This window comes from Pholcus phalangioides, unplaced genomic scaffold (assembly GCF_987345545.1).
Source record: "Pholcus phalangioides strain wild (caught in Gottingen) unplaced genomic scaffold, Ppha-v1.0 ptg000015l_1, whole genome shotgun sequence".
NCBI classification, from domain to species: Eukaryota; Metazoa; Arthropoda; class Arachnida; order Araneae; family Pholcidae; genus Pholcus; species Pholcus phalangioides.
The window spans coordinates 68,030,765-68,054,258 of record NW_028301608.1 but is presented as its reverse complement, the minus strand read 5'-3'; the positions used below and the strand labels follow the sequence as shown (position 1 = coordinate 68,054,258).

Sequence of the window (23,494 nt, the reverse complement as noted above, 5' to 3'; positions counted from 1 at the left end):
ATAATTAATGTTAATGTCATATGATACAGCATTTGTACCTTGTTTATTATTTGAAAAAAAATTTGCCTTTTCAGGGGTTTTATGAAATACAACAGAGAGAATGCTTATTACCGTCCAGTTGCTAAAAGGATTTTTGATTATAATGAAATATATGACCATAAAACTGTTAGAGAGGGCCTTGAAATTCAGGCTGCCAGGTATATTTTAAGATTTTTTAAGTGTTATTTCAATAGAGAAGTCATCTCTTTCCCAAATTATTTTTTGTTTGACATCAATTTCTAATGTCATCTTTTTTGAGTTATCAATATTTTATTTTTACCTTTGGAGAGTAAATAATTTGATATAAACATATATTTATAATCTACCATGAATGCTGTATTTTTGCATCATATTACATTCACATTACTTATACTTAAAAAGTATTCATTATAAACTTTTTCAACTAGATGTATGGATTGTGGTGTACCATTTTGTCAGTCTCATCGAGGTTGTCCCTTGGGAAACATTATTCCTAAATGGAATGATTTGGTTTATCAGGTAATTACAAACTTTTATACTGTGAAATGCTTATACATGTTATTTTATTTTATTATTCATTTGCATCTCTTTGATGCAATTCTCTAAAATTAACATGTTCCAAATTAATTCATTATACAATAGAGCCTTATTATATTGCAGGTATCTTGTAACATACATGTATTACATCTGCCTTATAACCTATCCATGGTATAATAAAACTTATAACTTTATCTCATTTACTTTTAATTTTGCTTCTATCATACAATATTTTCTTCTAGTTCTTTTATTGTAATATGTAGCACACCTACTATACGCAGCCTATCAACCACAGCACTTATATTTTTTTTAAAGTACGATTCCGAAAGTGTTTTACACTGATGTATTGTCTGTATTAAATTTTTTTCTGAAAAACAATATCTTCAAGAATTTTGATATAAGGAAGAGCAGACAAATTTTGCTATGGATATTATTTGTATCATTTGAAAATGAAATAATTTCATTTTGATTATTCAGAATTGATTATTATATATGTTTATGAAACATGAGAAAAACCGTAACCACACAAGAGTTAAATTTTATCCTAGAAAGGTATGCCCAAGCCGATGTAGCAAAGCATTGAAAGCATTGTCAGCTGAAGCTCACAAATATATTTTATTTTTTTTAAACTGTCGCTATACACAACACTTAGGCTAACAATGCTTATTCCAAGAAATACACTCCATAAAGCATACTGATTAACTAATATCCACATAAATATACAAGGTGTCCAGTCTAAAGGTATCCAGAAGTAATTGATAATTTTTATCACACCACTACTACTACTACTTAACCAAATACGTGACTTGTACACATTCCTCTATGGAATTTCTAATGAATCTGCACATGCCTGAATGTGTTCTGAGTGTATGCTTGGCTCCTAACGTATTTATGTTGTTGAGTTGCGCTTGTTTCGTGTTCATGCTGCCATCTGGCTTCCATTTTCTGAAATAAAGATGAAATCTGGGTGGATGTTTTGTCAGTATTGGTGTTGTAGGCCTGCCTGCTCTCTGTGGAGAGATTTTTTCAAATGGGAGACCGGCTCACATTCATGCCTCAAAGCTGGAAAACTGTAGAAAACTAACTTCAGCCAGCCACCACTGTGCCATTAACAGGGTTGCACCACTGTCATTTTTGCACACAAAGGCTAATTAGACGGGACCTAAAATTTATTGCTGATTCCAAACGGCAGCCTGTTTTTATACTCGTTGAGAGGTTGGTGTGCTCACCCTTCGATGTGGGACTCCCTGCGGTAGCAATCTTTTTCTGTGGTCAAGTTGCCATTTCTGTTGTACCCCCTGTGCCAGGAAAGTTTCTGACAAGGATGAACCGGTTATCAGACTCCCAACACCTCTAAACATCCTTTGGTACTTTAGGTGAGGTATCTTATCGACCTGGGCAACCATGCCCTCCAGAAGTAATGACTTATAGAGAAAGTAAAACATCCCTAATTAAAAGTTTTAATTCCATCAAAGAAGACAACTCTCCTCAAGTTTATTTTCAAGTTAATAAAGAGTTCAATGTAGACACCATTAGTGACACCAAAGCAGAATATACCAAAAAAACTGTGACGTAAATCACAAAAGCAATCAGTGCTGCTACTGTTACTCAATCATACATGCACATCATACACATTCCTCTGCAGAATTTCGAACAAATTGGTACATGCCAGAATGTGTGTCCTCCTAATGTATTTATGCTGTCAGAGTTGTACTTGTTTAGTGTTCTTACTGGTGTTGTCATCTGTCTTTCATATTTCAATGTGAGATGATAAATTCTTGAATTTTCATGTTATGTAAGTATCATGTTGTTCGTCCACTTGCTCTCTGCAGAGAAACTTTTCCAAATGAGAGACCGGCTCGCATTCGCTCCTCAAAGTAGGAAAACAGCAGAAAACCAACTTCGGCCGATCACAGTTGCTGTCAACAGACTAACTTTAGAACAATTTCAGAAAGAATTTTGAGAAAAGAAGGAAAAATAACTCGTCTATGCTTAAAACACTATTATCAGAATTTTTGCTGCTAAAATTTTCAGTCAGCTGAAGGCTCGTTGCAGAACATTACATTTTGTGCTCTATGTATTTCATTTATTTGAGACCTTTTTATTCTTTCATATTATTTTTATTCATCTTACATTCCAGGGAAATTGGGAAGAAGCCTTACTTCAACTGCAATTGACTAATAATTTTCCAGAGTTCACAGGTAGAGTTTGTCCAGCACCCTGTGAGGTAACATGTATATCGATTTTTCAAAAATTTTCATATTAATCACTATCAGGGTTGAGTACCTTCTGGAAAAAACCCATTTCTTCCAGAATAGTGAAGAATACTAGAAGAAATGGAAGGAACCGGAAGAATTATTATTATTTTTTTTCTCTTCCAGTATAACTGCATTTCATGCCTTCTGGGGTTATTATTATTATTAAAATAAGAATGTGCACTAATTGTTGTTTAGTTAAAGTATATATTATTAATGCTTGTCATTCCAACTCATTGGTTTTGAAATAATATCAAATAAGTTTTAAAAACAATAATTTTTTCATCATTTTATTATAAATATCTTATACCAGGATTCAGTGGCGAATCCAGGGAGGGGCGATGGAGGTGATTGCCCCCCCCCCCAAGACTTCAAACAATAGGTGATGGTGATCGCCCCTCCCAAGAGCCTTCAAGCAAACATAACTCCAGTTGATGAAAATTGTTTTTTTGGGTTCGAAGACCGTCGTCTGTTTGAGTTAGTTCTCAAAGTTTCCCCAGCACTAGTGGTTGGCATCATCAGGAGAATTGATAAACTGGATCAAAGTCAAGTTTTCCGGAGTCTGGTTGTATTTACATACACAAGTAGCTTGACATACACTATTGTTTTGTGATTGGTCAGTTGATTCTATGGCTGGCAGCATATTGAAAACAGTTCTTATGCTAGGAAAACCTGATTGACCGAGAGATGTGGAGTTATCTGATTGGCTGTTGTCGTCATTCTGTTGCTGGATCTTCAAGGGGAAGGTTCTTGTTCTTCTGAGAGCTGGTGTCCAGGATCTGCTCAATTTCAAAGGTTTTTTCTCTTCTATTATAGCTGTTTTTGTGCTTGTATATTTCAATAGCCTCTGTAGATTAGTGGAAAGAATTGGTCAACATTAGCTATTACCTGTGTTTTGCTGAACTGTACACTGTGGTTGTCGTTAAGCGCATGCTCTGCCTTCGCCAACTTTTCTGTTTTGCCCATTCTGCAGCATTGTTCGTGTTCTTTTATTCTCTGCTAACACAGAGTTACTACCTCTACCACTATTCTCGTGGCCACAGATCTTTTTGTGGTTCCAATATATACCTGACCATGGTATTCTGTAAATCCCTGGTGTTGATAGAGGGTCACGGTGGTTTTTTTCTGATCGCAGCATTTTACATATTTTTCTGGTTGTTTGAAAATGGTCTTTATATGATGTTTTTCCTGATCTTGCTGATTCTTGCCGTCACTCTGAGGATAAAAGGCACCACAGCTTTTCCAATTGATTGTGACTCCTCATTTTCCACTGGTGATTCCTTGACCGGGCGTAAGGCTTTTCCAATGTTGTCTTTTGTGTACCATTAGAGGAAAAAAACTGATTTTTAGTGTTCAATCCTTTACTTAGATCTTTTCCTTAACATAGTCTTCTTGTCCTCTCGATCAAGGTTTTCAGTACGCCTCGTTCTTGGTGAGTATGATGATTGGAGAGCTTATGAACATATCTGTTGATGTGAGTAGGCTTGTGATAGATGCTGTGACCTAGACGTTGACCTGGGTACACAATAATTCATAACAGGTATACAAAAGGCAACATCGGAAAAGCCTTATGCCCGTCAAGGAATCACCAGTGGAAAATGAGGAGTCACAATCAATTGGAACAGCTGTGCTGCCTTTCATCCCCGGAGTGACGGCAAGAATCAGCAAGGTCATGAAAAACATCATACACTCATTGCCATAAAAATTTGCACACCCAGAAGAAGTTGTCAAAATGAAACAAAATTTTACACATGTAAGTACTACGTTGATATAAGTAAGTGATTAGAAAATCCAAGAAAAAGGATCATTTATTGCAGAAAAAAGTACAGATGAACAGAAGTTTTAGTACTCTGTTGGACCCCCCCTCTAGCGTGAATGCACGATGCGATACGAGCGGATATTGAGGCATACAAGTTCCGTATGATGTCCTGAGACATCTCGTTCCACAGTTGCTGTAAATGCACCTCTAGTTCGACCAACCTCGTAGGGTGTCCAACTTGCCATCCCAAATGATCCCAGATATGCTCGATTGGTGACAAATCTGGGGATAGAGCAGGAAAGGGTGGTAATGTGGCGGAGGCAGTCTTGTGACATCCTTGCTGTGTGTGGCCTAGCATTGTCTTGTTGAAAAATGGCTCCTGGGAGTCCTGCCATGAGTGGCAACACATGTGGCTGAAGGATGTTATGGACATACCACTGGGCTGTCATTGTGCCATGGATCAATATTAGGGGTGACCGTGTATCGTAAGCAATGGCACCCCCATGCCATGACACCAGCTGTGGGAGCGGTGTGTCGCTGTAAAGCGAAGGCAGGATTGAAGCGTTCACCATGGGGCCTCCACACACGAACACGATTGTCATCACTGCTCAAGTTGAATCTCTATTCGTAGGCTGAAGACGACCTGGTTCCATTCCGTTGCAGTCCAATCCCGTCGTGCTCGACACCACTCCAAACGGAGGCGTTGGTGGATGGGTGTCATTGGCAGCACACGTAATGGGCGCCGCGATACGAGATGTCCTTCAGCCAGGCGCCTTGCGATGTTTCGGGAAGACACAGGGGCCCGTAGTGAAGCTGCTGCCTGTGTCTGGATAGCGACCAATGAGGCAGTTGGCTCTACGCGTGCGTTTCAGATGATGTGACGGTCTTCTCGACGACTGGTCTGTCGAGGGCGTCCTGAACCTGGTCGCCGTGTAAATGACATCTCTTCTGTCCACTGGTCCCAACACCTCCTCACAGTAAAATCAGAACGGCCTAGTTGACAAGCTGACCACCCAGCTTCCATCATCCCGATGATTCTTCCCCTATCGAACTCTGACAACTGCTCATATGGTCTTCGACGGCGGCGTAACGACATGTCTACCTCAGCATTTCCTTTGCAAACGATTAAATACACTCCAGCAAGCTCTGCTTACCTGTTTTATACTCCAAGGAGGCCGAAGTTCAACGCCCTCTAGTGGCATTACACAATGCGCAATCACGCTGCATTTCTGATCATTTGCATATCTGCCCGACATGTACCTTCAGGCCAACTTTCGTTTCGATCCCACAATTATTTCTTGGTGCGCAAATTTTTATGGCAATGAGTGTATAAAGACCATTTTCAAACCAACCAGAAAAATATGTTAAATGCTGAGATCGGCAAAAAACCTCTGTGACCCTCTATAAACACCGGGGATCTACCGAATACAGTGCACCTGTGGTCAGGTATATGTGTTGGGATCACAAAAAGATCTGTGGCCATGAGAATAAAAGAGCACGAACAATGCTGCAGAATGGGCCAAATGGAAAAGTCTGCGATGGCGGAGCATGCCCTTAACGACAACCACAGTTTACAGTAGAATCTACAGAGAGGCTATTGTAATATAAAAGCACAAAAACAGCTATAATAGAAGAGAAAAAACCTTTGAAATTGAGCAGATCCTGGACACCAGCTCTCAGAAGAACAAGAACCTTCCCCTTGAAGATCCAGCAACAGAATGACGACAACAGCCAATCAGATAACTCCACATCTCTCGGTCAATCAGGTTTTCCTAGCATAAGAACTGTTTTCAATATGCTGCCAGCCATAGAATCAACTGACCAATCACAAAACAATAGTGTATGTTAAGCTACTCGTGTATGTAAATACAACCAGAGACTCCTGAAAACTTGACTTTGATCTAGTTCATCAATTCTCCTGATGATGCCAACCACTAGTGCTGGGGAAACATTGAGAGCTAACTCAAACTGACAACAGTCTTCGAACCCGAAAAAACAATTTTCATCAAATGATGGCTGCAAAAACCTTATCAACTATTTATAACTCCAGTTACTTCACTTTTTTTTCTTTAATAATAGAAATAATAAAGAAATTTTTAATTAATTTTTTTTAATTAATTTCTTTTTTTTTCTCAAATTTTCTTTCGCTAAAATTTGTGCACTCAAAGTTCAACCTTAAGCTCTCTTCTGCTGATAAGGTCAAAAGAATAAGAAAGCCATAGCCGGAGGAGAGTCAATTGTATTCCCACAAAGTTCTATAGGATTCCATGAGATTTGGCCATCATGTACTCACCCATACATACCCCTAGCTCCTAAGGGCACATGTAATTTTTTGCAAGGGAGAGGGGGGAAAATATACACCCTTCAGTTTTCTTGGTAACACACAATAAAGCACAAGCTATCAAATAAGATGAATCAGCGTTTTATAGCTCTTGTTAGCTTGTTTTTTGTTTTTTTTCACTTTAGTCCTGAAACACCCCAGCTTGTGGTGGACCGAAAAAAGGCCAAATCTTTGAGGAAAAAAAACTATTTTTGGGGCAAGTGAAAATTTTAAGGTTTTAAAAACTTCACTTTTCATAAATAGGTGGGTTAAGAAAATTAATTCTATTATTTTTGTAGCACATCTGGGATTTTCCCTCCCAGGGAATGAAGTTGCATTCGTTTGTGGACTCACTGATAATGACATTAACGGGGGGGGGGGTGGCCTTCAGGGTGAGGCTAACAGGGCTCAGGACGATTCTCATCATTTTATGATTTTTCATTATACAAATTCACTACAGTGGGGCCTAAATGAATGAAAAATCTCAGCAAAGCTCCCCCTCCCCCCAAAAAACCTAACTTAAAAGCCCTGGTGCAGAAGATGAGCATTTGAACATAACCTTTCTATAATATCTATGAAAATATAGGCCTCATCCCTCGCAAATAATTTGAAGCCTTTATAATTTGAAATCTTTCCGGTGTGAATAAATAAGTACCCGGATTGAAAGTTATAAGTGGATCCTGCTTATAACGCTTTTCAAAAAATCAGTCTTAATTTTTTTGGCCACTCACACCTCAAATTTGCAGACCTTCTGAACTTGCCGCTTTGGGCTATAGTCCGCTTAGTCCTCCTTTAAATAGGACATTTTCTTCAGTAGTGGAGCATGCGTATGGTTATAATCTGAGTATTGCAAAAAAATAAACAAATATCAGCGAAAAAAGGAAAAGGCAAATCGAGTTGAATATTTCTGGAACTAATAGAGATATTAATTATTAGTACTGGGTTATAGAAATCGCTGAATTACTGCAAGTTGAATGAAAAAGCCCATTTAATAACAAACTTCTGCTCATAGACATGCACTGATATGTTTTCCTCTTATATGCTCGAAGAAAACCAGCCTAAAAATGCCAGATTATTGGAGGGATTATCGAGAGTCTACATCTATACGTAGTAGCATGGGAAACATTATTTGAAGACAAAGAATACTAGTTTCCGATGTAAAAATTTTTTCATAAATTGGGTGTACAAAGCTGAAAATTTTCAATGATTTTTTTCAATTTTATTGTTTCATTCGAAAAGAGAGGTAATAAGGCAAGGAAGAAGGTAAGAGAGGTAAGGTAATAAGAGGTATAAGAGGTAAGGTAATAAGAGGTATAAGAGGTAAGGTAATAAGAGGTATAAGAGGTAAGGTAATAAGAGGTAAATGAGGAAGTTAAAGGTATTATTTGTAAATACAGACATCATAAATGGGTGTTTTACTGCAGTGTTTATTTTCATTTTAACCCTTTCTGGTGCAGTGTTTCCCATGGTGAGACCACCTGTTTACATTGTTTTCTACAGGTTTTGGAGAAATTAAGAGAGGTGTGTTATAAAATTTTCATTGAATTTCTAAAATCATTCACAGAAAGACAAATTTGTAATTTTTGTAATTTAATGCTTTTAAATCATTGTGAGTGACTATCTGCATGAAGTGGATAGTGAGTGTGATGTACACTTTACATTATTAGAAATTTTAAATTACATAAAAAGGTCAAAGATTTAATGAAGCAACTCCAAGGCTGAACACATAGTGAGACAACCACAAGATACAGGGGTATCTAGAATAGAAACTAGTGACAAAAACAATTGTATTGTTTTGTTCTACACCTCACATACTTCAGCAGTGCAACAAAGAAGAGAAAGAGGCCACTCAATGAGATTGAACGTGAATTGAACAATCTGGTTTGTTTTCATCTTGATCTGCTGATTGGTTCGTTTCTCCTTTTTTTTCCATTCCCTCTTCTGGGGAGAGATCATCATCATCACACTACATTACAGAACCCCTCTAGTAATTTTCTCTATCCTCCTGCTCTTTCACTGTGTGTGGACATCCCTTCCTCCACTCCTACACATTTTTTTCTTCCTAATTGCTGTTATTGGAACTTGCATCTCTTTACTGCACTATAACTGCAGCCTAACCCATTTCTATAGCACTCAATGTATCATTGTGTAATAGTGCTAGTTCTTATGAATGGGTGGGGCTTTTTACTAAATACTGGCAAGATGGGAAGATCCTATTATTTGTTTGCATGTCTTATTGATCTTGAATATTGCCTATCGATCCTAAATTTACCCTAATGAGTGAAAGATTAAATTTTAAACAGCAACCGGTGGCACTTCCAAGCGGAAGAAACTGCTCAACTTTGCAAAAGACTGATGCAGTTATTAATTTAATTACAATTAAATTAGTGAAATTAAATTCACTTAATGTTATAAAAAAATATACATTTGCTATATCTAAAGCATAAATTCTTAACTTATATTATAAATTAATGAGGAAAAACTAGTTTATTCCAGCCAGTTTTTTCCACTTCAGAAGAAACTGTACAACACTGATCACTACAGTGTGAATTATAATTTATTTTTCTCTTTTCCCATGTAATAAAAAACCATCAATATAAGCTTCATTAATATAGGCTTAATTAATGGAATTTTCATGTCTTAGAATGCTTGATAGATCGATTTTTTTTAATAATCTTTCACATACAGAGTTTCCAACTATGGTTCTATGATATAATGTTTATTTCCCTTTACAGTCAGCATGTGTATTATCATTGATTGAACCTGCTGTTACAATAAAAAATATTGAATGTGCAATAATTGAGAAAGGCTTTGAAAATGGATGGGTTAAACCTCAACTTCCAAGCTTTCGTACTGGACGTGCAATTGCCATAATTGGAAGTGGACCTGCAGGCCTGGCAGCTGCAGCTCAGTTAAATAAAGTGAGAAAATTATAATAATAAAAGCAAAAATAGTACAAATTCAGCAAATGTTTAGGTACAATTTTTTTTCTAACCACATTTGAGCTTTTTATTTCCAACTAGCTGATACCCGGCGACGTTGCCCGCCTCGTAAAAAATGTATGTAAGCATAGCTTATTAATTATTTCTTAATCAAAAACATTTCTGCATAAAGCAAGAAAAAATTACTTTTAATGTATTTTTAAATACTTTAATTAAAAACTTCAGGCAATCACTTGTGGATACACAATATATTTTGTTTTTCAATCTGGTGTGTAGATGTACAAATTTTTTGGATTACCAACATGCAAACAGTCCGTGTGAAAAACAGGGCTCGAGTAGGTTGATACCTGTTACTGCTAACGACTGGCCTTGCACTTTGTTGATTGTCATGGCAAAAGCTAAACGAATCGGGAACTGTAATCGCTTGAAAGTGAATGGCATTTCTTCAGTGATAATTGAGATACGTGGAATGAAGACGTCTTCTCCTTTGGCACATCCAGTTAGAATCGTTGCTTCAATGATGTAATTGTGCAATTTCTTCACGCAGAGTCAGGTGCCATCACAGAGTCTCAGAGGCTCCAAATTTCTTAAAAGCGTTATAGGTGCTCCGACTTTGAGGGTCAAATTGTATGGTGGCACACCCGGAATATCCAAAGAGTTCAGAAATTCTGCAGGATACAGAACTGTCTGCGCTGAGTCTGTGAAAGTGTCAACCGATTTGTGAGATGTGGTCTCCAGGAATAATTTTTAGGATTTTTTCGTTGATCTTGACATTTTTCGATGCCAGAATCACTCTCTCACAAAGCCACTCATGGTTTCGGTGATTTTGTTGAATGTTTGGGAAGACTGTCTGAGTAAATTCTTGAACTGAGTTCAACAATTGGCAAAATCCATTTGGGAACGTAATCAGTCCAGTGCTTGGGTCTACGGGAATTCTTCCATTGCCAAGTTTGATCAACTGATGCGAAAATGATAGCAGTGCTGAGTCATTTTGCTCGCATGTTGGTGGATAATGATAATTTTTTAACTTCGTGCCAGAGTGTTGATAATATGAGGCAAGCATTGAGTTCATCAGTTGGCGTTGAACATTTTTATTCCCAATTTTGTCGTCGTAATTGATGTCCTCTGTTGTTAGCGACGTCATGCGTTCAACTTATGCAGCGAATATTATTCAAACGGCTTTTAAGCATTTTTTAAATTAAAACTATACCTCTACGATACAACTACTATATAGTAGTTGTATAGTAGTTGTATAACAGCTGGCCTTGCGCTTTGTTGATTGTCATGGCAAAAGTTAAACGAATCGGGAACCACAGTCGCTTGAAAGTGAATGGCGTTTCTTCAGTGATAATTGGGGTACGTGGAATGAAGACGTCTTCTCCTCCAGCACATCCAGTTAGAATCGTTGCTTCAATGATGTAATTGTGCAATTTCTTCACGCAGAGTCTGTTGCCATTGCAGAGTATCGGTATCTCCAAATTTCTTAAAATCATTATAGGGGCTCCGAGTTTGAGGGTCAAGTTGTGTGGTGGCACACCCGGAATATCCAAAGAGTTCAGAAATTCTGCAGGATACAGAACTATCTGCGCTGTGTCTGTGACAGTGTGATGATGAGATAAAGGCCACATTAGCACTTACAGGACACCCTGTGTATAGGCTAGCAGAAATACTCGGCGCTTCCCGGGTTTTTTTAATTACTGGGAGGATTGGAATGGTGACAAACCGTTGTAAAGGAATAAACGGTTATAATGACAGAAATAAAGGTGTGACAAACCATTGTAAAGGCACATATACACGTCTAAAACGCATTGTTGGAAACCACGGTAACCAAAGTAAACGTTCCGAAAGTAATTGTTGAGGGTCCCAAAACCATTGTTGCCCGACAGTTTTTCGCCCATTTCAGGCATTTGCCCAGTTCTGACGAACTTTTAAAGTAGCCTACGGCTCAATCCCGGTCCTGGTTGGTATATGTGCAAAATCTGGCGACGATCGGTCTAAAACTGTAGATTTGTATAAAGAGCATACATACATACATACTTTCACATTTATATATAAGATTTGTCATTTTACTCATGTGTACCACATTCCACCACATTGGCCGGCATGCCGTGAAACTCGATGGGCATGCCTGAAAAAATGAGATGTAATGAGGAACATCACAATATGCATTTATCCAATTCAGTTGATTTTTAGAAGTCGTGAATTTTCCAAAGTCTATGACTCAAATTTCCCAGCATGCCAGGAATACCCATATTTTTCAGCATGTCAGTTTCCCCTCCCTGTTTCCCAGAATGCCTGTTAATATGGTAAAATAAATTTGACTACTGTCAAAAAATTAGCCACATTTTATAATCTTTGTTTTCTATATTTCATCATTGCAAGCCTAAGTAGGCATCCTATAAACATACATTGTCCTTATTTTTTTTAATCTTTTACCATGGACAATGATGTTCTGTTGCCAAAAAAATCTTTTTGGAAAGGTTCTCCTGAAATATTGCAGGTCTTGTTCTACTATCATCACCTAAATTGTGTATTTACCAATTCACTGTAGAGGTCGGTTTTATCATGTCCCCCCCCCCCCCCCCCGGATGTGCAAATAACTGATTTGAAGAGAAAGCACATGCTTAATATTACAAAGCATCAAATTCTTTACACCATATCACAATATATTTTTCATAATTTTGTTCAATTATTTTAAAGCCCTGTGCATAAAATACTAAATTCAATAATTCTTTTTTGTTTTACAAATTTATTATCAAGTTTTTAAATTCTTCGAACTGAGCGGTTTATGGCTCAAAATATATAAAAAAGATCACTTTGAAGATGAAGCATAATAATTATATTCAACTTTTTTGATTGTTTTTTCTTTAGGCTGGACATTCAATTACAGTGTTTGAGAAAAATGATAAAATGGGTGGCTTACTACAGTATGGAATACCTACTATGAAACTTAGCAGAGAGGTAAATATGAATCATTTTGAAGAATCAAATGCACAAAAGAATAATCACTTCTTGTATGGGATAAGTTTTATAAAAAGTGTTCAACTTTTTCAATAATGTTTAGGGGTGTTATATTATATAGGCATGGTTTGTTTAACCCTTACAGTAGCGATCCTGAAATATCTCCAGTTTTAAAAACCCTCTCAAAACGGCAATCTCAAAATATCTTGGGTTCTTAAAACTCTCAAAATGGTAACCCTGAGCCCACATACCAGTGTAAGTTTTCTTCTCCTGATAGCATGTCCCTCCCTTTCCCCATTCAGTCAATCAACTGCCAGTGGGCAAAGTCAGCTTTTGTTCAAAGTCTGATAATAGAAGGGGGGGAGAGAGATGTTTTTCTTTTCCCTTTGAGGTAGTATAGTATTATTTTTGTACAGAAATAACAGAAAACGATATTTCTTTTCTCTTCCTTGGTTTTTTTATTATTATTATTATTTTGTGTTGGGGGGGAGCATTTATCAGCTCGCAATTAGGAAAAAATCTTCAAAATAGGTGGCAATTTCTAGAATGTTTAGTGATTTCCAATTTGGCATTTATAATTCGGATCAAGAAAATTTGAAAAACAGCTTAAAGGATTAATATAAGAAATCAACGGGTGAAATGAAATATCAATGATATAAAATTGCCGATTGGTTTTTCTTTTCTGTATGAATAATCTGGCAAGTTGCAGAGAATAATGTCAACCCGTTTGCATTCCGACACAAAATAATCCCCAAAATTGTGTCTCTTAGTATGAAATAATCTGCTTGCACAGTACTTAAAAATTTGTTTCCTCACCAGTGCATGGTGGTACAAGGACTGATGGTGAATTCAGAGGAAGGATACAAATAGACTAAAACTAATAACTGCAATGATTGTGAGATTCATAATTCACACAAAATGGTGTTGGTCTTTCCTTTATTGCTTACTGTTAGTATTGTTTAAAAAAAGTGACAGAAGTAGAATTTTTTTATTGAAAAGATTTACTCGAATATTGCTGAGTTGAAAATAGTTACATTACAGAATTTTTCAAATTTATGCATGAATAAGTTATTACTATTTTGAAGAACACCAAAGTTTTCAAATATATATATTTTTTGAAAATCTGTTGTTGTTTTTAAATCTGCGATATTTATTCTGTCAATATAAGTTCATTCTTAAGGGGCTATTTTAGTTTCCTTCTGTCTTAATAGGTGATTCAAAGGAGATTGGATGTTATGGAGCAGGAAGGTATAATATTCAAGTCTAATACTGATGTTGGGCGAAACTCTAGTGCCAAAGCTATTTTGAACTCTTTTGATGCAGTTCTTCTTGCCATTGGCTCCAATTGGCCAAGAGATTTACCAATTCAAGGTAATACAATTTTATTTTAGGTAATGTATGATAGAAAACAATTACTATGGATAAATTCCAATACTGTGTGCCTTGTATAAATTTTGAAAGTGTCCGTTTTTACAGTTACATATATTTATTAATTTTTCATCCATCTGATATTGCCTCTAAATCCATTTAGTTTATTTGATGAACCTAACCATTATTCAGTTATGATCATTGTCATGTTTTAGAGAATTTTGAAGGGGAAAAAACTACAAAGTTTTAGGATCAAATTATAAATTAGTTTCCTATTTCCTTTTTTTTTGGTTGATATATTCAAATAATTATAACAATTGGTTATCAATAGTGCTAATATTTTTATGACCTAAAAACCGACAAAACATGCTGCATAAAAAATAGGGCATAAAAAATGCATTTATGCCCTAAAAAACTTAAAATATACCGTAAAAACCTAAAAATATGCCTTTATAAATATGCTGAACATATTTCTTGAGAAAATTACTGGAAATGCACTCATTGTCCAAAATTATGCCAAAGACACAAAAATAAAATTTTCAATTATTGCTAACATCACCGAAAAATTGCGAATTGGGGGACATGAAGCTAGTAAAGAGTGAACTTCAGGGGGGAAAATCCCTCTTTATTGTTTTGTTCTAATATGCAAAATAATGCTCTAAAATATGAAAATATACCTTAAATTCAGAGTCATGAAAAATACCTTAAAATTACTGGAAATGATGAGGAAAATGCTCTATAATGTAAAAATAGTAAAATATGCAAAGTCAGAAATCTGAGCCCTAGTTATCAATAATGGGAAATGAGCTTTTTACTGAAGGTTCTAAGGCATGGGTGCGCAAGCTCTAGTTCATGAGTCAATCTGGCCCATGGAGCTATTTCAATTTTTTTTTCTTTTAAAGGACATTTGATTAAATGTTGTATGTATAGAAACTGATAACTGCTCAGAAAGTATCTCATGATTAATTGTTCAAATTAATTTTTTATCAGTATTTTTTGTTGATATACAGGGTGATTATAAAAAAACTATCCCGACATATGGGCCCCTAACTATCATACCATTCACAGAAACTGGATGAAATTTTGGCATAAGGTATTTTGAGGTATGCGCTCAAGAATGATATGGAGAACAACAGTGTCACTCTAACAGTTACGGTTACATTGAGAAAATTTTGAAAATATCAAATGGCAACACCAAGTTTTTTGTATTGGAATGCGATCTCCATACTGAAAAACACTAAATAGCGTTGGAATGGACCTGTAGCACGAAAATCCCCGGAGCTAGGCAAGGAAAAAGTAAAAAGGACTTTTGCATTTGACTAATACACCAGAGCATTAATGTTCGTTTCATTCGTCACGCCGTTTCTTCAGCTGAGATCCCAGCCTGATTTGTCCTCCACAAGGTCATGTGGAAAATTTGTGAAACACAATAAAATGCTTTATTTTATGCTGCTTCTCTGTCCTTATTGGTTGTCCTCACTTTTAGCCTATCTACTGCCGGTGATTTTCATGCTACAGTTGCCGTTCGAATGCTATTTAGGGTTTTTCACAATGGCGATCACATTCCAATACAAAAAACTTGGTGTTGCCATTTGATATTTTCGAAATTTTCTCACTGTAACCGTAACTGTTAGAGTGACGCTGTTGTTTTCCATATCATTATTGAGCGCATACCTCAAAATACCTTATGCCAAAATTTCATTCAGTTTCTGTGAATGGTATGATAGTTAGGGACCCATATGTCGGGATAGTTTTTTTATAATCACCCTGTATTTTGACTTGTAAAGTAATTTAGCTCTAGCCTATAAAAGTGATAGAAATTCTGGTCTATGAGCAGAAAATTTTGTATGTTCATGTTCTGAATGGATTATAATATAATTTAGGTCGTCATTTGGATGGCGTTCACTTTGCTATGAGTTATTTGGAGTCCAGCCAGAAACATCAAATGGAATGCCCTAATTCTCCTTGTACTGAAGATGAGGTGCCATTACTGTCTGCTAGAAACAAAGATGTAATTGTCATAGGTGGGGGAGATACTGGTGTCGACTGCATTGCAACTGCATTAAGACAGGTGAACATTTTATTACTTATTCAAAATTTGTGATTATCTATCAAACTATTGTCAATAGTTTTATTTGCTTGTTAGTATTTCTTTAATGATGCAGATTTTCATTGTCTATAAGTGTAGTAATGATGATTGGCTTTTCTCAAGAATACACTAAAATTTTTATTTCAGGGCGGATAAGGAAAATTTGGAATGTAGTAGACAACTTGTTTACATAAATATCTATTGTAGAGCTATGCATTTTCATACTCTCTTTATTTCCCTAAAACATATGTGTATATTTTCAATGTAATGTAATAATTCTTTAATTTGTTTTGGATTAAGGCACTAAAATTTTCATTCTACATCTAATCTTTTATTTATTGAATCAGTTGTTTGTATCAATAATATCATACTTATAGGGTGCTCGCAGTATTATTACGTTTGAGCTGCTAACAAAGCCACCAGAAACCAGATCTTCAAACAATCCTTGGCCCCAGTGGTCTAGGGCATTCAAAGTAGAATATGGCCATGCTGATGTCAAAGCTAGATTTGGAGAGGATCCAAGGCTTTACAATGTTCTTAGCAAGGTTAGCACAACTGAATTGCTCTTCCCCAATTTTTATTATATGTAATGCTTAATAAATTCTTCAAGACTTGCAATTTTTATTAAAAGTACAGTAAAACCTCACTAAAATGGTACTTGATTTTACAACGATATATTTTTTCAAATCTTGTTTGGAATCACCTTCAGTCTAATGTTAAACTCTCCTTGATACAACGATATCCTTTATTATGATGAACCCCCTTTATAGCTACATTTTTAAGGACGTTTTGAAACTACTATTACTAAACCATACATTCACCTCATCCATATTCCTCTATGGAACTTCTAACGAATTAGTACATGTTCGGATATGTGTGTCAATGTTGTGAACCTAATATGAAGCTTGTTATAGTGCTGCCATCTGCCTCCTATTTTTCGAACTTAAGAGTGAAGTGTAATGATCGAAAATATCAATGTTGTACACTTGTTGCTCTCTGTGACAAGACTTTTTAACAGTGAGATCGGCTTGCATTCGCATCTTCAAGTTGGGAACCACAGAAAACCAACTGCAGCCGACCACTATTGTGGCAATGGTAAGGTTTGAACCTGGGCCCTCACGATGAGTCTGTCACTATGACCACTCGACCACCACAGTGGCAGGTTTTGAAACTGCTACAACAATATTTTTTAATATTTTGTTACAAATACCTTCAATATTTCTAAACTTGTCACGTATTTTACTTCTTTGGAGGGCATCTAATAATAGTGGTACTACCACTGATCACCGAAAGTGTTGATGATGAAAAGATGCCAACAGCAACATAAATTTGATGGCATGTTTCTTCTCGATATGATATAATGGTAATCCCTCTACGACTATATTTTTCTTGGTCTGCAAAATATTGTTACCGTATTCCCCCACATTAGTGGGCATGCCGTAAAAATCAAAGGAGGGGGGGGGGGGAATAACAGTCCTTTGAATGTTGAAATCTGGTCCATTACTATCATGCCAAAAATGAAGGTTCAATGAGGATTGCTCTGTACTTTCAGAAAACTGATATTTATCTATATTAAATACGGAATAAATTAGCGAATTGAGGTAAAATAATGGTTTTTACTGCAGCAAACATGTTTTGTCCTGGAATTTGAGAAAAATAATGAATATTAGGCCTCGTTATTTTTTTATGTAATTTTTGCCATTCTAATACAAAATATCAATACTGTGCTTCCCCCCCCCCCCCGCCATGTTTTTTGTATGTTTAAGAATTGTCACTTTTTTGTTTTTTTTATAATATCATATTTTTCATTGAGTTCTTCCTTTTCAATTTTTGTCACCTTTTTTGCTCTGCTTATTCTAATCTTAACTCATGATTAAACAATACAAAAATACTTTGCAGTCTCTTAATTTTTTCATTTGGCTCCTCTGATATAAGAGAACAAGTGCTTAGTATAAAACATTTTTGATAAATTAGTATTTATGGCAGCAAAAGTAAACTTGAAATTCTGAGTATCTCCAACATAATTTGTAAAATGCAAAGAATACTAAAAGGCAAAGAGCATACAAGTTTTCAAATCTACCACTTCCATCAGTTCTGAGAGTCCATATATTTAATAAGTTTTTATACTCTTTGAATCTTGAATCTACATGACAAAAAAATATGGGTATTCCTTGCTTGCTAGTTCCCCCTCCTGCTGTTTCTCAGCATGCTGGCTAATGTTGAAGTTTCATTGCATGTTGAGTTTTTTTTTTTCCCCCCCTGTTTTTATTGAAGGAATTTTTGGATGATGGACAAGGACATGTATGTGGCATAAGAGTAGCCAAAATCAAATGGAAAAAAACAGAAACCGGGCGATGGATTTTAGAAGAAATACCTGGTGAAACAAGAGATTTCAAGGCAAGTATCTGTTCAGAAAACTGAATTTGCCATCTCATTAAATTCTAAATCTAAATTATAATACACTAGTAGTAATATTAATATAAAAATATCTGAAAAAAGAGAAATAACTTGAAAGTAGAAAGGAAATAGAATACTAAGAACACAAAATCTCAACTATCTTATTATGCTTATGTTTCTTTCAAGTTTGGATAACATATACATAAAAATGCCAGTGATCAGTGATCAGGTGTAAATCAGCATGAGAAAATCTGAAATGCATTCATATTGAGACAATTTAATTCCCAGTTTCGACAAATGCAGTGGCGTACCAATCACACTAAAAAATATATAAATTAAGAGGAAGTTGACATCCTATATATGCGCTGGGAAATAATCTACTTATGAGCATTAAATACATTTATAATTGAACAGACAAAAGTACTGGTGCGTATCATGCAGTGCTTCAGTATGCATAATTTGTATCTTCCTGAAAATGTCTTATTTCTCTTTCAATTTATCGTAATATTTAATAGATTCTCTCAAAATGAGTATAAATCAAAATATAAATAGATAAAATGGCTTTTGGTAGCCAAAATAGTAGTTTCATCGTGGAATCATGTTTTCTACCTTTTTAAATTTGGTATAATACGTCATGATCAATAAAAATTCAGTTTATTTAAATTTTTTGACTCATGTATTTTATTTTAATCATTTTTTATGATGACTTGTATAGTTTATGATTCTGATTGCAGGCTGATCTTGTTTTACTCGCTCTTGGATTTGTTGGTCCAGAGAGTTATCTGTTGGATGATCTGGGTGTTGAACAAGACATGAGATCCAATGTTGAAACAGCTGAGGGTGACTACAGAACATCTATTCCAAGAGTGTATGCTGCAGGAGGTTAATATAAAAATTTCCTTTCATCTTTGTCCCCCCCCCCTTTTTTTCCCCTTCCATTTTTTTGAGCAGCAGAAAATAAGTTTTATAGTTTTTTCTTTTTGTGTGTAATGTATAATGAAAAAAAAATCAATGCTTAGAAATGAAATTCTATATTTCAAGTGGTTGCAAGAGAAGAAAACATGATTTTGATATAAACAATCAGTATGTTATGCGTGGTAGAAACAGATCACGTGAAGTAAAATTTCATCAAATGATTTGAAGAAAGCCAGTTGAGGGCATTGTTATATATCAAGGATAAATTATACTAGAGTGATTATCTCTGAGATATAACAATGCTAATATATAATGTGAATTTCACTAGTTCAAGCAATTGTATATTGTATGTGTGGCAATCTAATTTAATTATTATTATTTTATTTATTTATTATTATTATCTATTTTTATTTTTTTTTATTTTTTTTTTTTTTTTGATACAGCTATGATAATTTTACTTTTTTAACTTCAACTAGTTTAAGAACTTGTCTTTTCTGGGAAATTTAGGTGTTTGTGATATTTCAACCTGTAAAAAAATATATAAGTTAAATTATTTTGGCATAACTGAAGTTTTCAACCTTTAATTGCAGATTGCAGAATTGGCCAATCTTTAGTTGTGAATGCAATAGCTGAAGGCAGACAAGCTGCAAGACAGATTGATCTTGACCTCATGTCCCAGTCAGCATTAGCTGGTCCTGGCGGGGTTATCCCATATATATGTAGTGAGACGTCCTACAGGAATTTTTAGTTCTGCTAGTGGAAAGAACAAAAACATCTGTCAAGGCTTTGATGATAAAACATTTTTTATGATATTTAATGTCTTCAAAATTGGGCTCTATTGACAAGATCTGTTATAAGGAGAATATATGTATGAGCTTTACAGTGACTGTGATCTACTTTCAACTATTTGGAATAAATTTTATGTATAATTATTTTTTTAAAGACCTTTTCAAAAATAATAATTGCATGTTATCAGAATACAAGTTTCCATAACTTAAATAAATGGGAAAATAACTGAAAAATTATACAGCCAATTTTGATAATACTTCATGATCATCATTCGTTGGTGTCTCAGAGGGAAGAGCTTAGGAAATTTTGCTCATTACTTCGAAATTAAGTATAAGATTATCAGTTATAATTCTTTAAAATGTGAAGAGGGATCTTCCTGCAGACTTTTCCCAAGTATTTCCAGAATGGTATTGGGAGAGAATGGTTTGGTGGTACCTAATATAGTAACAGTATGAAATATCTGTGGAAATGATGAGGGCCAAAGAGAATGAGGAGTGTGTTTCCACCTTTAATCACTTTAAGGTGTCAGTCTTTATTATGTAATTGAAAAAATAACATGAAACAACACTTTCATATTTTACATTAGAATACAAATGCAAAAAGTCTGAGGTACCAAAAATAAAGAATCTAAATAAGAAGTGTGGTAATCTGAATCGCAATACAGGCCTGACTAATTTTTCATGCTGATAATTGGTTGTCAATAATATCCATGGATAGCAATTTGAGGTAGGTATTTGATTCTCTCCAGGCATCAACAAGTTAAGAATCACTCTGAAGAAAGCGCAATTCAAATTCAAACGTATAGGTCATAGTTTTGTCTATTTCACATCACTGTGTGCCCAATTCAAATGTTCGTTTCTGTGGCAGAAATTAAAGGGCGCACATAATGCTGGGCGCATAACATACAGCTCGTCTTAATGTAGCCTTCTGCATTTGGACTGGGCAGTCATTCAGTTGCCCAGCCTTCTGCACATATCATCTATCCTGAAATTGCAATAAATGCCGATCTGAGGTGAGATGGAGTTGCTATCCTGTAGTGATGTGCATGAACTTGTGAATATCTGTGATCTAAAAAATCTGTTCTCATAAATATAATTCTTTACTTACCTACAGAACTAGTACCATATTATATTCACCATAAAATGTCAAACTTTTAGCCTATAGGCAGCATCTGCCTTCTATTGACTTCCGCTTTGGATTTTCTGTAACATAATTCTATCCCAGAATGTTGCCTCAAGTTCATTTCAACAGCTTGGATATCTCAAAAATTTTTGCACCAACTTCAGCACATAAATTGACAATTCACTTGTAAACAATTAGCTTTAAGCTCTATTGCATTTGCAGAAAGCAATATTAGCACCACTCATTTGCATATTGTTTCTCAATGTTGCTTGCCTTTCCCTAAACATACTTAAATTTCCTGTTTTTCCAACCACTTTTAATCTGAAAATTATCGAGATTTTCACATTTATTGCTCAATTAAGGGAACCATGACTTTAAATGATGAGCAATCACAAACATTTTGAGAAATATTTTTGACAGCTAGTCTAGAAATATTTTTATACTTTGTATGGTTGTGATGAACTTTTAGGTAATATTCAAATAGTCATATAGCAATTTTCATGCGCTTTTATAAGTTCTTACCAGTTATTTTTTCATTTGAAAGTTCATTAATTGACTACTTGATAAATTTATATCAAATTTATATCAGTTTTCTTTAACATATCAAATTATTTTTATAACTTATTACATGTTATAAATTATATAAAACTTATGATTACTTATTAATGTACAATAATTTATGCTGTAAGATTCAAATTTAATGTATGGTTAGAGACGTTAATGATTGAATCACGCATTTATTTATTTAAAACATTATCAAATATTTTTTTATGAAGGTGCATTTGTTCTGATTATATTATTCATATACACATGTTTTGTTTGTGCTTTCTTTGGGTATATTTTTCTTTTGCATTTCTTTATTCATTTTCAAAACCAATATTATCAGTTATTGAATTATCGTTCAAACTTTTAACTAAGAAACATGTTGGTTTTAACCAAACATGAATTATTTTTTGCTGTTAAAATGTTTATGATAATTTAAAATTTGAACTAATATTAATTCTTTTCTCCCTTTTCTGTGTATCTATAATCTTTAAGTGTCATGCATATAAATCTAGTACAGAATATTCACTGCCACAAACTGAGACACTGATTTTGCTTTATGTAAAATTTTTTCAATCTACTAGTTTTTGAACTTGATTGTCTGAGCAGTTTTTTCATTTTTATTTTTTGATGCAGTGTTATGATTGAGGTTTCTGTGTTATCTTGTCTATTAATTGCAATCTCAGTTGTATTTTTGTCTAAAATTAATTTTTTTATGCATCTGTTTTTTTTTTATAAGAGTATCAAAATCAGCTCCGCATCCATAAAATTAAATTAAATAAAAAGTTAAATTAATTAAGTTGAATTAAATTAATTAAAAATTAAATAAGTTGGTTTAAAATTGGAACTCTATTTTTTTTGCATATGATTTTGTGTTACTAGGAGCCAAATTTCATTGATTGTGAAGTATGGCATATTTTTGGGATAAGATATTTTGGGATAAGGAAACATACCTATGTCTCTTACAGTATGCAAAAGAACAAAATTGTTTATGTAAGCACTTAATATGATGGTTTATTTTATGTTATAATACTAACTGTGTTATCATTTTTTTATACATTCGCTGAAACTGATGTATGTAGATGAACATATTTTCCTTCTTGTATGTATGATATGCATCAAAATATAAATTTAAATTTGTATATTATATGCATGGCCTTGTAATTTTAAGGCCTCATAGTTTATCTTTTTTTTGGTAAGATTATGCTGCCATTATTACTGGGGTATCATTGTTATCATATTTTTTTGCATTTAATAAAAAAACCAAAGAATTTCAATGAAAATGTTGTCGATTTTAAGAAATCTTGTCTTTTTTTTTTTTTCCTAAATGTATTTTTTCTTCTTTCTTACATACATTCCCGGAGCACTAATATTTGAAATAATAATAGGAATTTTAAAAAATGATTGCACTTGGGAAGCCCAAAATAAAACAGGCATTGGTGGGTGTGGTGGAAGATTTTTGGTTAGCCAGGAATATAC

General features: G+C 34.7%; 1 protein-coding gene across 5 annotated transcripts in view; it reads left to right on the top strand.

Annotated features, from left to right (window-relative positions):
* Positions 1-23,284, top strand: part of LOC149076593 (uncharacterized) — a 79,607-nt gene extending 56,323 nt beyond the window's left edge. For 4 of the 5 annotated variants that reach the window (XM_089244191.1, XM_089244189.1, XM_089244190.1 and 1 more), the window contains exons 35-45: positions 75-197; positions 447-537; positions 2,696-2,782; positions 9,625-9,810; positions 12,703-12,792; positions 14,004-14,163; positions 16,044-16,231; positions 16,627-16,794; positions 18,524-18,646; positions 19,381-19,528; positions 20,152-23,284. In XM_089244191.1, coding sequence (XP_089100317.1) covers positions 75-197; positions 447-537; positions 2,696-2,782; positions 9,625-9,810; positions 12,703-12,792; positions 14,004-14,163; positions 16,044-16,231; positions 16,627-16,794; positions 18,524-18,646; positions 19,381-19,528; positions 20,152-20,309 — 1,522 coding nt within the window. In that variant the 3' untranslated portion in view covers positions 20,310-23,284. The remainder of the gene's footprint in view (positions 1-74; positions 198-446; positions 538-2,695; positions 2,783-9,624; positions 9,811-12,702; positions 12,793-14,003; positions 14,164-16,043; positions 16,232-16,626; positions 16,795-18,523; positions 18,647-19,380; positions 19,529-20,151) is intronic. The other variant, XM_089244192.1, reaches the window with a different exon arrangement.
* Positions 23,285-23,494: the final 210 nt, after the last annotated feature.